Here is a 16,560-nt window from a genome sequence, read left to right on the forward strand (position 1 = left end):
TGGATCTAAGGGAGAGATTTTTGTTTAGAAGAGTTTTTTGTGCTATTAAATAAATTTCAGTTACTTGATGAAAAAAACTTAAGTGTGAATGCAACATTCCGTGTTCACAAAAAATGAAAAAATAAAACATCTTTTGACACAAGTTTGTTCTCCAGATGGCCATTTGAGAAACCTCTTCCAAATTACGTTAAAATTCCTTTATTGAATATTTTTAGTTTAGATGGAATACTATTTCGCTACGGTTTGGAAATTTGTAAGTACTTGACCTGGTTGTATTTATTCATAACTGGAGAACATTGTTTTGGAATCATAATGGTGATATCAATCATAAGAACTCCGAAAAACATGGCCATGATAAATCAAAGTCACTTATTTATTGAACTCTTTCATCGTATCTCATCATGTTTTTGAATAAAAAGCTTTGTATACTTTGTTAAATAAAAAGAAAACTTTTCTTAAACCTGATTTGATGTGCCATTGTATGTAATGTTACGTATTTACTTTAATCCTTTAAACGGACCTTTTGAAAGCAATAAATAGTTATTTTTAATGAACTATGAGAATATTGGTTTATCTTCATGTTTTTATTAAATGCATTCTATTCAACTGGAACGTTTCAAAAGTAATGTTTTCTTTTCAACTGCAATTTAAACTAATAAAAAATCGAAATGTTAAAGAGATCTTATTTGTTATTAGTAGAAAATATAGATATAATTTATATAAGTTATAAACTGTTCTTATTTTAAGAAATTTAGGTATATAAAGTTTGTTTCATATTAATGTTATTATTGCGTAATGAGCGAACTTGTTTTATATTATTCTGTAAAGAATGGAAAACTAGTTTTTTGTGTTACTTAAAATACTGGCAAGTATAAGTAAGTTAAAGCTATTGTTTCTTCGTTATAAAAAAAAGTTCATTAATAATTTATGAAAAATAATACACAAATTAACAAAAGTTTTCTTGAGCTTCGTTACATAAAGATGGCGTCACTACGTATAGAATTGTAAGCGTGATTACGTCAAAGAGCTGTTATCATCATTAAGAGATAAAAATTGATTATCGAAATAAGATGAGTTACGAAAACTTAAATTTATTTTGAAAAGTAAAATTAAAAAACAAAAAAAAAAAAAAAACACGAATTTTTAGTGACTATATATAAGATTATATTTTTATCAAAAGTAGATTTTGTTTTTATAAAAAGCACACATTTATGTACTAAAAATAATAAAACGACTAAAAAACAGTTAATTTGGGGAGAGTGTGCACCATGAGCGGCGGTGCAGCATTTTCAAATGTCATTTTCTTTAGTATCATTTTTTTTACATTGATCAACTCATCTTTTTGACCAAAAAATGAACATTTGCTTAATAATTACTTAGAGGTGAAAGCACTATATCAAATTTATGTAAAAAACTCTTTTATCTGTAAAGTCACCATATTAGTGTAACGTCGTCGTAAAGTTTTATTAATACCTTGTCTTGTGGTGATCGGTTCCCAACGTGTTACTAATGTATTTCTTATGTTTATTAATGCAATTAAATGGTAACATTGTTACATTTAGGTTCCAATTTAAGAGTAATTATGTCATCAAGCCAAAAAATAAACAAATCTGAAGAGCCAGCAATTCTATCAAAATTGGGAGAAATGGAATCACTACTACCATTAAAAGAAGAGCATACTGGCTACCAACGATGGATCATGCTTTTTATATTTTCTCTTAATACTATGGTAACAGGGTTATTATTTATAGGAATCAGCCCAAAGAGTATAATCTCCGGAAATTATTATAAAACAACTGAACTCAGCATTCAACTATTGAACAACATTTTCCCTATTGTTTACATATTTGCTGCTATGCCTGGATCCTACGCAGTTTTTAAGATGGGAATAAGACCTGTTCTCTTGGCGGCCGGCGCTCTGAATGTGGTGGTTACTGCATTTCATTTGGTTGGTTATGGGCGAAACGGATTTTGTTTTCTCATAATTGGACAAATATTTGCAGCAGTTGGGAACAGTGCCATTTTGCAGTTGCCTACCCGCTTATCATCCCAATGGTTTAACAATAACGAACGCGGAAAAGCTACTGCAATCGGATATTTTATGACAATGATTGGAGTAGCGTTTGGATTTTTGCAAAATACTCTAATGATCCCTACTTCAAAAAATCTTGACAATCTTCATAAGCCATTTCAAACATTTTTTTTGTCACGATTTATATTCGTTATTTTCACCTTCTTACTTGCATTAATTTTCTTTAAAAACGAGCCTTCATCGCAAACACAATTTTTATGCAAATTTGTGAAAAACAAAACATTTTTGCAATATCTTTTAACGCTTCTGACCGATAAATATTTTTTAGCTATGTCACAATCCTATTCGATTTATTTCGGACTAATTGGAGCAATATCCCTCTTGTTGAACTCTTTTATGAATAAATACAAAAGAAATTTCGCTGAATATATTGGTTGGATGGGCGTTCCTAATATCATCTGTGGAATCTTTGGTTGCTTGATTTTTGGTGTAATACTGGATAAATTAAAAAAACATCGGTGTATAGCAGTTTTTATCAATTGCAGTTCCATGATTATGTGGTTGGTATTCATTACAACATTAAAAAAAACAGATAGTTTCTTTGGAGCCTTTGCAATCTTTTCATTATTTGGTATTGTTGCTTATCCATACATCACAATTGGACTTGAACAATCAGCAGAAATGACTTACCCAGTTCCAGAAGAGTCTTCAAGTGCGTTCATTCTTATTCTTGCACATGTTTACGGTTTAATTTTTGGTCTAGTTTTTGGGTATTTTATTCGAACTGGATTGGTAGAAACAGTCTCTTACATCATAGCAGGACTCTATCTTTTAGCCACATTGCTTACTTGGGCTTCGAAAACTGATTTAAAGAGATTCTCAGCAGAAAGTTTAATTTTATCTGAAAAACTGTTCATACCGAAACAATTCTGCAAATAAAGTATATGACGATTCTGTTAAAACAATGGTAAACTTTTTTTGTAGTTAGCAATAGGATGACTGTTGTACGGAATAATAAGAATCAATTTAATATACAAATTACTTATTTTTCAAAGATAGTTGTCTTTTTACTCTGCAGTTTTTGCATTTCTTTCAACTAGGAAAAGGTTTTTACAATTTATTTCCATGGCCCAATATCTTTTAATATGACTTTAAGAAGTTTGGGCATATTTATTAACTTGCGGGCATTTTTACCACATACATCGTCCTAGTATAAAAACACAAGAATATATATATTAGGGTGGGTCGAAAATTTTCTTTTTCTCAAATCCAGTTGTTATAGTGAAAATATGCCGTCTTATTGGTTCAATTACAAACCTGTTGAATATTATTTTTTTTTTTTTTAGTGTAACAGCCCGCGCATCGATCTCGAAGTTTGATATAAACGAAAAAAAAGTGATGTGAAGCCACTATATCGTAAACCATTTAACAAATTTATTTGTGAACTAAACGCATATTACTGTGTTACTGTTAAGTTACATAGAGCTATTGAGCCTACCTTGTTTACAAATAGTTTCACACCTATCCAAAAATGGTCCCAACCTCATTTTTGAGGACCTAAAAAACGACCAATGGGACATTAATCTGCAAGGTCTCAGATATCACCAGATGTAAAAATTAAAATCTAATCTCTATAGCCAAAGGAGAAAAAAACATTTAAAGTTTATAGCATTTTGCGCTACTCATCGCACTTGGAGCCCCGTCGTAAATCTATTTTGGTTTTTTTTTCAATTTTGGGTTATGGAGTTTTTAAAAAATATCAAAAACTCTTCACATATATGTGTTGGCTATAACCTGACAAAAAATCAGCTCTTTAGCACTTGTGGTTTGTGTACAGAGACCTAAAGCATAGGGTATGGCACTAAAAGCCTCTTTAAAAAGAGACAACGGATGCTTTACGTTTTTATTCTAACCTTATTATCGACTATGGAAGTTTCAAAATTTAATAGAATGAAGCCTTGGCATTTATCTTTTAGGCAAAAAAAATAGAAGCTAGATATCTTTTATCTGTGCAAAGATATAGCTCTCTAAGTAGGAATCTCACCTTTGAAAAAATATAAATAAATTGATACAGTGTATAATATAAACAAAAATTTTAGACAAGAACGAAATTCTATAAATCACTGTTTAACTGTTTAAAAAAAAAAGAAATTCTTTAAAAAATCTGATTCAAAGATGGTTGTTGTTATCGTCAATAACACATTTCAGTAACTGGCCTTCATAACCAGGGTGATCAGGGTTTCTTTTGTACCTAGGCCACTGAGCACTGAAGATTGAATGTAAGGCTTCTGTTGATTGCTCACTAAAAATGCCCAATGCTGTATCCTTTAGAGTAATAAATTCAGGAACATGGTAGAACACTGCATGGGGTTTTGGAGTGTCTGAAACTGGGAGTTGAAGGTATGAGCTCTTAAAGTCTTTGATATGTTGAATATATTCAGTATTTAATGTCCTTCCAAAACAGGAGCTAACAACTTTCTTAAAATGTTGAAATGTTTTCACAAAACCAAGCATATGGTCTGCCTTTTCTCTTTCAATAATTCTTTGCAAAACATCCGTATTCATCAAAAGCTTATGACAATCATTCCCAACAAACTCTCCACCATCATAAGGTTGTAATTTCAATTTGAGAAATAATGGCCAATCTTTGCCTTTAGGCCATATCTTTAGCATTGATTTGTAAAGATGATTTACAATTCCAAGGAGAAGGTGAAGTTCCATTGGGGGAATAAACTCAATAACTTGTTTGACATCTTCTTGGTCAAACAATGGGTTATGAACAACATTATGAAAATCCTTTGCACACATTATTCCATTCTCTTTCTCAATGAATGCTTTGTATTGCATCCTAATGGATTTGAAGTTTCTTGGAGCTCCCTGTTCTTTGAGGTCACCAGATTTAACATCACACCAACAGCAAGGGTGTTTGCTTGAGTGAGACTGAATGCCACATATGATATTGGCTAACTTCGTGTCACATGCAATAAAGAAAGGCACATCAATTTTCCCAAATAAACTTAAAATTTTTTTGACATTTTCATAAGTTTCTGAAACATTTTCAGCAATAGCAACAAGTAGCTGACGCTTGGCACTTGTTTCTTTCCCATGTTCTACAGCCAGTAAGCTTTTGTCATTTGAGGCTGAACTTGTTTTGACATTTTGACATCCACCATTGGTGATAACACTCAAGCTGAACTTGAGGAAAGATCCTCCACCATCAATACCTAGTTTGATGAGAGGTGGTGAAGTGATCGCTCTAACTCTGAGAATTGTGTTATAAAAATCCCCTAAACTCTTGCAGTGAACAACCTTTGCCAAATAATCAGTTTTTGTTGATGGCCTTGTAAGTGAGATTTTGGAATCTTTGAATAAACTTTCAACTTTTTGATCAGCCATTGTAAAATTTTCCCTAAATTTTGTTTCAACAATTTTTGAATTTGTAGTCTTGTTTAATGTTACAGCCAGTTCTTGCATCTTTTTATTTGAAAGACCAGTATTGATTTGAACTTGAACCATGTCCAAAGTAGTTAGAGAAGTTCTTGATATGCACTGAGCTCTGGAGGGACCTGGAGTGATTGTTAAAGCTCTACCTCTTTCTCTGCTCAACCTAATAGTGCCCTGTGGAGAAGATACCTTTTCAGTTATTACAGAGGACGCAATTTTTTCAGCAGTTCTGGAATGAGTTGCTACCATTTTCTTTAAGTTTTCAAACTTGGTGGCTTGTGAACAATTATTTGTTATTCCTCTTTTGACTGCACTGAGACAGTTCGAGCATAGTTTATCAAAGCTACTTGATGATTTTTTCAAATCTTGATTGGTTGAAAAAGTGAGCTTTGTAGAATGTCCTTTTAATTGGCCAACCTGGCAAATTAAACAATTACAAGAATCAAATCCTCTGGTCTGTGGTCTAATAATCACTTTGTTAAAGTCATGTAGCTTGGGAAGAGGCAAGTTTCTATCTCCTTTGCCATGCTTTTGTACCTATGCTCTGCAAGAATTGCATATCCCCAATGGAACTCTATCATCCTTAAAATCAATCGAATTTCCAGAAAAAATACCTAGTATTCTTTCCTTGTTGAAATCATAAAAATATGCCTGTCACATTTTGAAAAACAAAAGAAGCATACAGATTGCCGACAATCTTGATAAGTTTTTCTTTTATATGGCATTTCAGTGCTTAAAAAACTGATCTTTGAAAAAAATATTCATTACAAGCTTGTGTTGATAAAAAATCTTTTTAGTTGTTTAGACTGTTGACTGCTTAAATGTAATTACTTTGATGTTGTGGCTTTTCCCGGAAATAAGAAACATTTGTTTTCACATTTTTAAATAGTCGAAAAAAACTTGGCCAAAGCAATCAAAGATTTTAGGAGATACTTCAATACAAGAAAAAAAGCACAACAAGGTTATACATATTTGATTTAAATAAAAAAAACTTGATTCTAGCATTAACTTTGAAATTATTTTATAAATTACCAATTAATTTTGAATTTACAATTCTAAAGTAATTTTTACAATATGAAAAAAAGTTTTTATTATATCCAATATTTGTTCAATCATTTTAAACAAAAACAACAAAGCAAACCTGTGGATTTAACAACTAAAATATAAAGAGGTTTTTATGTGTTTTAAATTCAGAATAATTGGAAAAAATGCCTCTAACTATGTGTTTTCTTCCCCATATTTTATACAAACTTGGACAAAAAAAGCACTCTTTTTGCAGACAAAGTACACACAAATGTGAAGTCTAACAACCATAGAACCCCATATCCACTAGTGACATGATGTTGTTACTAAATTAGTTATTTGATGTAACTTTGAATCTTTAAAAACCATAAAAACCACAAAAAGCTGCTATATTTTGGTCATTTTTTCAAAGGTGAGATTCCTACTTAGAGAGCTATATCTTTGCACAGATAAAAGATATCTAGCTTCTATTTTTTTTGCCTAAAAGATAAATGCCAAGGCTTCATTCTATTAAATTTTGAAACTTCCATAGTCGATAATAAGGTTAGAATAAAAACGTAAAGCATCCGTTGTCTCTTTTTAAAGAGGCTTTTAGTGCCATACCCTATGCTTTAGGTCTCTGTACACAAACCACAAGTGCTAAAGAGCTGATTTTTTGTCAGGTTATAGCCAACACATATATGTGAAGAGTTTTTGATATTTTTTAAAAACTCCATAACCCAAAATTAAAAAAAAAACCAAAATAGATTTACGACGGGGCTCCAAGTGCGATGAGTAGCGCAAAATGCTATAACCTTTAAATGTGTTTTTCTCCTTTGGCTATAGAGATTAGATTTTAATTTTTACATCTGGTGATATCTGAGACCTTGCAGATTAATGTCCCATTGGTCGTTTTTTGGGTCCTCAAAAATGAGGTTGGGACCATTTTTGGATAGGTGTGGTTTTGTTTTTATTACTTTAAGAGGGTACTTAAAAGTGGTTGCGTGTGTATTGCGTCATGTGCAACGAAATACCCAATTGACTGACTATTTAAATACGTCAATTAAGATGCATGCTTGTAAAACTAAAATGCTTGAAGATGAGACGTGAGCGACTGACGCGGAGATAATTGGATGTGCTTTATTTATGGGAGTAGATATCCAAGTATAATGTAAATAGGAGTGAAAACAAAGTGGATGACCTATGCATGCAGTGTAAAGTTCAATAAGTTAAATATATGTTTCTAAACAATGCAGCTGAAACATATTTTGATATTGTAACTAACAGTTAAAAATCTAGTTCTTTTACTTCTGTATTTTGTTCACGAGTATGAAATATTTTTGTGTAATTTTGGTTAATTTTGTTGTTATTGGGGAGAAAGATCTCATGATGACAGTAAAAATTGGGAGTAAAAAAACGAGTGAGTAAAAATTTCATACCACACCGGATTCAGAGATTGGTTAAAAGGAGGGGAATAGGCAATTACTCCACCTGGATCCGCGCTAGAATATATGAGACTACATTAATGAATGTATGTATAACACATTATCTTTCTCCACTTTCTTGAAAACGTTTGTAATAAACAAAAATTAGCAAATACCATCTTTATCATTATCTATCAGTTTATATGTTTATATAAATATATCCATTAACGCCATTTTATCACTTATAGAAATTCATTTATGTACACAAATGACTAAAACATTAGTTTTAATTATTTATTTTAAATGATAATACAATGATGTACAATGTACAGTAAAAAAAACAGATTTACAGATTTACATTTTTCTGATGATTTGAAAAAGTGAATCTCAATAAACGAAGTGATTTTTTTCGATTAATTGTGAGTAAATGAAAAGATTTTATTCGTTTTTACTCGATATTTACCTTAGCTTTCATGACAGACTTTTCAATAAATTGAATTTGCCAAAAATTTCGAAATTTTTTATTTTAAAAAATTTCGGATGGTATTATTCAACTTTACTTGATTAAGGATTTAAATTTTGCTGATCCTGCGAACGAAATTTTTTGAACAGCTCTTGTTCAATTTACTTTCCATCGTTTCTATCTTCGCAGTGTAGCTTGGTGTAGCTCCAAGTAGCTCGGCGGCTTGACGGAATGTCGCTCTTTCACTATATTACTTACAAGTATATAATTATTAAAGACAAAAGACTTGGTTTTGCTTATTATACCTTAGCTCTTACTGTAGTACTTTATACACTTGTTCAGATAATTGTAAACAAAGCATATTTAAAAGTAGGTGAAACAACATGTACATACTTGTTGATTTTGACGCATATATATATATATATATATATATATATATATATATATATATATATATATATATATATATATATATATATATATATATATATATATATATATATATATATATATATATATTCCAGTTTGATGATTCACCAAAAGGTAGTATCAGACTTCTTGTCAGCACTCCTCCAATTAAAGATTCAGTTCACCCGACTTATTGTGATGGTAGTTTATGTAAGCGAGTTGATGGGCTAACACTTAATTGGCCAGTTGAATCTAAAGCTGTAACTCTTGCTACATTTATAAAAGAAATTGTGCAAGAAAAAAAATGCTATAGCAGTGCAATTGAGGAAATTGATTTCAATTCTCACACTGAATATTCTGCAGTTAAGTAAATGAAACTTAAGATGTTATCTTGTTTAGATAAATACATATCTAAATAGAAAATCAATGGAAATTACCATTTTGTTAATAAAGAAAAAATAAATCTATTTTCAGCTACAGTAGTTATTATCCATTATATCCTGAGGAAGCTTTGGTGAAAATTGAGCACTCAATATCATCTGGAGCATCTATTTCTGCATCCCATAGAATGATGACTGGTGTATTATTAGGACCAGATGGGCATCCAATGAAAAAGTATGTCAGTTTTTTTTAAGATATTACAAATTTATTGTATATATGGTATAAAATTGGGCTCAACATGAGTAAAGAAATAGTTTAGTTTCAAAAATTACTTTCCATGTAAAAAAAGTAGATAACTATATTACAATGTGAATAACTTTCATCTGTAACCTACTTTTTACACATATATTTATATAACATATAACTATATCATATGTAATTCAGTATGTCTTACTTTTGCTGTTGAAAAGATATAGTCTGATCTTACAAAATTTCTGACCCAATTTGGTTTAATTAAGTACTACAATACTGGATAAACTTGCATATGCTTGCTTATCACTGTATAATTGTGTCAATAAACTAAAAGTATTTCAAAGTAATAGCCAAATAATTTTGTTTGATAAAAGTGTTTGACAAATTTACACACACACACACATACACACACATATACACATGCATACATACATACACATACATACATACATACATACATACATACATACATACATACATACATACATACATACATACATACATACATACATACATACATACATACATACGTACATACATACATACATACATACATACATACATACATACATACATACATACATACATACATACATTTTAATGCTTGATCAGCATCATCATTTCATTAAGCGTTCAGCAATTCAAAAAAATGTTAGGGTCAGTCCATGGAAAAGTCATATTAAACAGGGTTTAATTTTCTCCCATTTTTATATGTAAAAGAAACAATTGTAATACAAATAGTCAGCTATGAAAGTGTTAAAAATGAAATTCTTAATATAAAACAGCTATTGCTATTAACAGAAGGTAATTTTTATGTAGCATTGTAAAAATTTTGGCTATCATAACTGCTGCTTGCTTTATTTTGAAATATTTAACTAATTGCATGAAATTTTAAAACTTTCACTTTAAATTTCATGCAATTGGGACAAAACTGTGTTAAATGCTTGTATCTTATTTATTCTATAAGTTGTTTAAAGTAAAAATGGCACAAATCCTGCTATATAAAATATAGAAATGGTTGTGTCCGTTTTTAATTTAAAAAAACTTTTAAATTTGTATTTAATTCAACATTTTCAAAAACTAATTAACTAAAACTTCTCCTGTCAAAAACATCCTAAAAGAAAGGATTTATCTTTATTTTTTTTTTTATTGTTTAATATTGAATGCATATTGCATCTTGGTATTGGTAAGTAAAGATTTAAGCATGTTTTTAACAATGTAAGATAATGAGATTAAATTTAGAAAATTTGTATTGCTACTTTGTGATGTATTAAAATAAATTTTAGAATTTAATTTAAGTACAAAGCCATTTCTTTATTCCTTTACCCAAATGTCTGCTGCATTTGAGACACTTTGAGGTTACAATGTATTTAAAAATTAAATTCATGATTAAAAGCCTAATATTAAAATGTCTCATGTTAATATATTAGTATTTTCTATAAATGTGAACAAAACTTAGAGGTTATGCAAAGAAATCATGCTTTGATTTTTTAAACAAAGTTAATTATCTTAACTTCAGACACTTAAAGCTTGATGATTTGTTAAGCTCTCCTGGCTTATTTTTTATAAAGTACTAAAGTTTTGTTTGTTTTTCAAGTTTGAATTTGAATCAACTCCCTATGTGCCTAACAATATTTGTTGGGTAAGGTTTTAGAGTCAGTATTGTATTCTGTATTTTTACCTGAATATTTAGTCTGAACTCAAAAAATTCGTCAAGTGTAGATAAGCTCTATTTAAAAGATTTCCTAAAGGCAGCTGGTTTGTCATTAGATCGCATTTCAGATGCATTAAGCTCACAAGGCAGAACATTTCGTCAAAATGGTGTTGTACTGCGTGTCACTATTGATTACAGAAATGCTAAAGGATGGTTTGGAAGGGGGTATTGATATTAATTGTTTTTAAATTATATATAATTGATTGTTTACATTTGAAGCAAAATGAAACTAAAAAGAACTTATTTAATACCTTTACTTGCAATTTTGTTAAAGTTTTCATTTTATAGAAGAATTTTGGTTTTAGTGCCATGGAGTACTCATACAATGTAGAACATAATACTTACTCTGATTATCGAGTGAAACAAGAGTTACCTATTGCTTTACCTAATGGTACTATCTGCAAAAGAGTTGTCATTAAAAGATATGGTGTTCGTTTGGAATTTTTTCAAGTTGGAAAAATAGGTATTCAGTTTGCATCAATAATTATTTTAAAACAAAAATAATAAATACGAAAAAAAAAAAAAAACTTAATATACACATTTATGATTATAATAACTATTATACTTATCTATTATATACATTTATAATATTTAATAATTACAATAAAATATTTTTGTTTTTAAAATTCTTTGTATTTTAAAATATTTTAGGAGACTACTCAATGTCAAATTTAATATTGCAATTAGTTTCATTAATGGGTCTTCTAACGCTTGCTGCAACCATCATTGATATTGCAGCTCTTTATGTGGTGCCTGATAAAAGTGTATACCGGCAATATGTTTTTGATTCTTCGCCTGAACTTCAAAATAAGGTCAAAGAACAAAAGGAGAATTCAACTGAGAAAAAAAATCAATAGTATACTTAATAATAAAACTTTAAAAATAAATTTAGAATAAACCCTGTCGAAATCAATTACAATATTTACCATCGTATTTCTGTTTTTTTTTTTTTTTTTTGAAACCCGTGTAATATTTTTTAACTCAGACTGTATTACTGAAAAATATTATGACCTTGAAAAAAGGTTTTCCTTTTTTTTAAAACTCTCGTCTTCCTTGCTAATTATCAAGGAACTTGTTTTTAATGTGTACATCTATATAACTGTATCCATTTTTACTCTGATTGGTTCGTGGTTTGTCTATGATGCTTACTTACAACAAGATCAGTTCAGATATTATTTCACTTAACTGTACTTTTTTGTCTTAGTATTGAATTATCTTGTCAGCTTTTTTTTTTTTTTTAACAGAGTATCTCTTTTGCAAATTTCATCAACCGTTCTCTTATCTTTTTCAGATGTAAAAACATTTTGATTTACACCGTGTTGGTTGATGATTCGCTGGTTATTCATGCGTTTTACTCTTAAGTTAAATTCCATTCCCATGGCAATAAAGTTTTGTCTCGCTTGTTTTTATAACGAAAACTTACCTTATAAACCCATTTTGCTTGTCGTTAAACATTTTTTCAGCTTCTCGTTGTTGCGCAGGCAAAACCATCCATGTGATCAATTCCAAAGTTTACATGAGGAAGAAAAAACTGAATCACAGACTCATTTTTCATTCCAAAGGTATATAAGCTGCTTACTTATATGTAAAATAATATTTCATATAATGTACCGCCCATGTGATCAATTCCAAAGTCCTGTAACCTTTGGAATTGATCACATAGGCGGTTTTGAATAATATGGTTGTTGATGGGCAGTCTCTGCTTAATCATCTGTGATCTTCGCGTATCCTACTTTTTTCCTTGACAAGCGATATTTGGTGATCATCTCGGCATAATTTTTTAGACTTCAAAACTTCTGTATAAACCTCTTTTAATATCGAGTTGTTGTTTTAATTCTGCTTTCAATATATAGCTGGTGTTTTAATATTTCTTTTTTGTTGTTTTTCTCTTACTTAATATTTTTATTGTTTAAGCTTTGGTATATTTTTTCTCTATGTGAATTCGGTGAACTCGTACAAAACCTCGTTATTGTCCACGCGTCTTTTTTGGAAAGATTAAAGTTGAGAATCTTACTAAAACATTTGGCAAACACTTCTCAAGCTTGTCAGCAGACTGCAGAGGTGAATCTATATTTGAAAATATGTGGCAAGCATAGTAAATGGTGGGCTCTTCAACAAGATCTTAATATCAACAATCGCTTTTCTTTTGCGCAATGTTTACATCAGCCTTCTCAACATTCTTGTGTTCGGTGGACCATGAACGTGTAAGAGATGGACGTGCAACGATATTGTTTTTGCGAACCATGCTCGTTGCGTATTGTTACAAATCTTTTGTTTTAAACAATAGAAATTAAATTATATTTAAGCCTGTCGGATTCGTCGAAAATTTTTGTCTCGTCTAACCAGTTACATCAATTTTCTTTTAGTTATTCAAGATAACAGCAATAGAATCAGGTTTTAAGCTTAATTTTATATAGCTAGACATTCTTAATATTTTTAGAAATAACGCTGATGATAATATAGAAATTGAGATCATTTACTTAACTACTTTAGTACATGTATAACTAGAGATATAATAAATAATACAAAATATCAACTAGTTTTGTAGCTACCTAAAGCACAATGGTTTTATGTCCAGGGAACTTCTCCATCTAATATATTGCTATAGACTTCTAGTTTATGAATATTATAGAATTTTCTATTTTTATGTTAAACAACAGAAATATATACAGTTAAGGATAAATATCTAATACATAAAATGAATGTAAATACAATAAAAAAAAAATAATTTGTCACAGTTTTAAAAAATTTAGCAAAGCCAATTTATGGCAAACCGCAAGAATAACTATTTAATTTTAACATAACATGATTTACCAGCTATCTATAAACTTATTTTTCTTTGACAAAAACAAATGGGTTATTGCATGTCTTTTATGACAGATTATTAATATGTGAAATATGAAAAACGAGAACATGAAATATCTGGCTGCATTTTGCAAGATAATTATAAATTTAAATAACTTTTTAAAAGGTTTTGCATTATCAAATGAATTATAAAAAAGGCCATTAGAAAATACACCTAATAAAAAAATAATGCATAGTGGAGTATATATTATGGAGCTTATAGAGTAGTCGAGGCAAAAAATGGCGATGTATCTGAAAAAATACACAAAACTAAGGCTGGTGAATGAAGGACCAAGGAATTGAATGAAACCAGATCTTGACAAAAAAAAATTATTTAAGCTTTTTTATATTTCGCTATACTTTTTTTAGTCATTTTAAAATTATCCTTACAGGTCAATTTTATCATTTAACAGGCTTTATTTACACGAAAAAAGTTCAAAAAATTTATAAACAATGATAAAATTTGTTCGTCTTGAAAAAATGATAAAATTTGTTCGTGCCGACAACTAATTTCCTTGGTGTAATTTGTTTAATAATTTGTCAACGCGTGAAGTAGTTACTTTATCCTGAACAGTCTTATAAAACAAATTGTATAAAAGTTTGAACCAATACACGTGATCAGAGTTTCTGTTTTAAAACTGAGGGCAGCCATTTTAGTAGTTTTTTTTTGTTGACGGGTAAATATTTAGAGTTTGTCGGAAACTCACATGGCTCGCTGATTTCTACGGCATCTTTGATCTAAAACAATGAGTTGCACATCCATCTCTTTTACGTCCATTTCTTATACGTTTTTTTTTATGTTTTCACCTGTTTTGAATGCATCGGTTTTTTTAATAACTTAATAAAAGCAGAAAATTGTTATGACATCCCGTAATGGTTGCCTAGTTTTTTATTTCAAAATATTCTCTTTAATAGCCTCTGTAAAAAAATATGGCTCTTTTTTTTTTGTAAGCCATTTACAAGCTAAATAGTTGTTTTTCTACCAAGTTTCAAGGTATCAGACGGTTTTTTTCGAAGTTAGGTTTAGTGTTCAAAATTTGTTTAAAGCAATACATATAGTTATATTGATGATTTCGTCGAGTCATTTAATGATAAATTAACCACGACATGATAGATCCTAAATCTATCATGTCGTGGTTAATTTCTCATTAAATGAGTTCTAAGTTGATAACAAATGTATTTCCCGTATTTACCAAAAATGTTTTGCAGCCCAGGAACTGAACCAGGTTACCAGGTTAATAATTACAAAGTTGTCTTGGATTCTCTTTTAAAAACAAATTGGGGGGTGGGGGGGGGCTGAAAATAATTTTACTTATGTTTTTTCACATTTTATCGTTGTGGAGTGACGGTAACGTAACAGTACAATAAATGTACAATAAATGGTAACGGGCATTAAAAAGAAATCGATCAAATTGTAAAATTCCATCACATCCTATTATTTGTAAGCTTGGAATTTCGAACCGGGCAGGTTTGAAAACAAGAGTTTTAAAAAAGCGATGTTTTCAATAATTTAATTATTATTTTAAATACCTTTTAAAAAACAATTTTTAAAACTCTCAGTTATCGTGATTAACTGGTTTAATCAAAAAGCAATCCGTTGATTTACAGGACTTTATCATCCTTGACATTCTTTCATAGAACTTTTCAAATTAACTCGTCTCTTTTAGCTAATGGAAGCGCAAATAGACTACTTTGATATAAGTCCTAACGGAAGTTCTATTCAACGTAGTTATGGAGGTAACACAAACCATTTGTCACCAGGATTTCCAGGATTACTACTCAGCAGCAACAAAAAGTGGCACACGAAGCTCAGATTAAATTTGAGTTTATTCCATTTTGAAATAACTTGCTAAGTTATATATTTAAAAATTTCTTATTTATATAAAAGTCAAATTCTAAAAATATGTTTGATTATTTAATAATGCTACTTAAAACTAAAAATTTTTTTTGTAAATAGTTTTAGTGTAAAAAATTACTGGGCATAGCTTCAGTTTAGATGAAATCATATTTACTGTGGGGTTTGTGAGAAACAGACCTCTGTTCCTTTATTTTTGAGATGTTAGGAAAAAATCTATTAAGAAACTAAAATAAATGATTTTAGATCATTTCTTTAATTGAAGCGAAAAAAGATGCAACGATGCTAAAAAAGAAGATATCATAACACATATTTCTTAGAAGCGACATAATTAGTTTCGTCCAAACCGTTGAAATGAGGATTTTACGTAACCTAATGATACCTTTTTTCTAAGATGTTATTTACATTATCTACTTTTTAAAAAAAATCAATTTTGCGTATAGAGAGCACAGCAAAACCGTAAAAAAAAAAAAAAAAAAAACCCACAATTACAGTTGCCTTCAAAGTAATGTCTACAATCGAATATTTATGAAGAGCTGTTTAAGGCATGACTAAAATATACTGAAAGAACAATTTTTTCGTATGTAAGTAGAAGGAGGGGGGGGACTTGTTATTACACAGTAAATTATGGTTTTTCTGCAACTATAAAAATACGTTGAGGTATTTTACAATTTATCTCAGAATTATTTTAGATTAAAATTAAAATCTACTTTTATTGATTTTTCCACCAAAGGAGATGAG

At 29.7% G+C, this 16,560-nt stretch overlaps 3 protein-coding genes across 4 annotated transcripts in view; 2 read left to right on the forward strand and 1 right to left on the reverse strand.

Annotated features, from left to right (window-relative positions):
• Nucleotides 1-16,560, reverse strand: part of LOC145182090 (uncharacterized) — a 91,600-nt gene that overhangs the window by 30,883 nt on the left and 44,157 nt on the right. The gene's annotated exons all lie outside the window — the stretch shown is intronic.
• LOC149882984 (putative MFS-type transporter C09D4.1) lies at nucleotides 540-4,183 on the forward strand. The gene is made up of 3 exons (XM_090099536.1): nucleotides 540-622; nucleotides 1,563-2,999; nucleotides 3,379-4,183. The coding sequence occupies exons 1-2, from the start codon at nucleotides 592-594 to the stop codon at nucleotides 2,969-2,971; spliced, it is 1,440 nt and encodes a 479-aa protein (XP_089955662.1). The 5' UTR covers nucleotides 540-591; the 3' UTR covers nucleotides 2,972-2,999; nucleotides 3,379-4,183.
• Nucleotides 8,524-12,053, forward strand: LOC145182099 (P2X receptor E-like). 2 transcript variants are annotated; one of them, XR_016456152.1, is made up of 6 exons: nucleotides 8,524-8,734; nucleotides 8,890-9,140; nucleotides 9,248-9,388; nucleotides 11,177-11,285; nucleotides 11,426-11,583; nucleotides 11,772-12,053. XR_016456152.1 is itself a non-coding variant. In XM_090099538.1 (6 exons), exons 1-6 carry the CDS (start codon nucleotides 8,597-8,599, stop codon nucleotides 11,975-11,977), a joined length of 1,080 nt encoding a protein of 359 aa, XP_089955664.1. In that variant the 5' UTR covers nucleotides 8,524-8,596; the 3' UTR covers nucleotides 11,978-12,053. The 2 variants fall into 2 exon arrangements, 1 of the variants encoding a protein (XP_089955664.1); XM_090099538.1 differs by having other exon boundaries at nucleotides 11,100-11,285.

This window comes from Hydra viridissima, unplaced genomic scaffold (genome assembly GCF_058129835.1).
Source record: "Hydra viridissima isolate aposymbiotic clone 2 unplaced genomic scaffold, HvirCarnegie_v1 scaffold_10, whole genome shotgun sequence".
NCBI classification, from domain to species: domain Eukaryota; kingdom Metazoa; phylum Cnidaria; class Hydrozoa; order Anthoathecata; family Hydridae; genus Hydra; species Hydra viridissima.

What these genes read in the sequence shown, in the direction of transcription:
- LOC149882984 (XM_090099536.1), top strand. Translation starts at nt 592, where the DNA reads ATGCATTCTATTCAACTGGAACGTTTCAAAA. An exon ending in TCAACTGGAACGTTTCAAAA is followed by an intron (nt 623 to 1,562) that starts GTAATGTTTTCT and finishes TGTTACATTTAG; the next exon opens with GTTCCAATTTAAGAGTAATT.
- LOC145182099 (XM_090099538.1), top strand. Translation starts at nt 8,597, where the DNA reads ATGTCGCTCTTTCACTATATTACTTACAAGTATATAATTATTAAAGAC. An exon ending in TAAACAAAGCATATTTAAAA is followed by an intron (nt 8,735 to 8,889) that starts GTAGGTGAAACA and finishes TATATATTCCAG; the next exon opens with TTTGATGATTCACCAAAAGG. An exon ending in GATGGGCATCCAATGAAAAA is followed by an intron (nt 9,389 to 11,099) that starts GTATGTCAGTTT and finishes CTGAATATTTAG; the next exon opens with TCTGAACTCAAAAAATTCGT.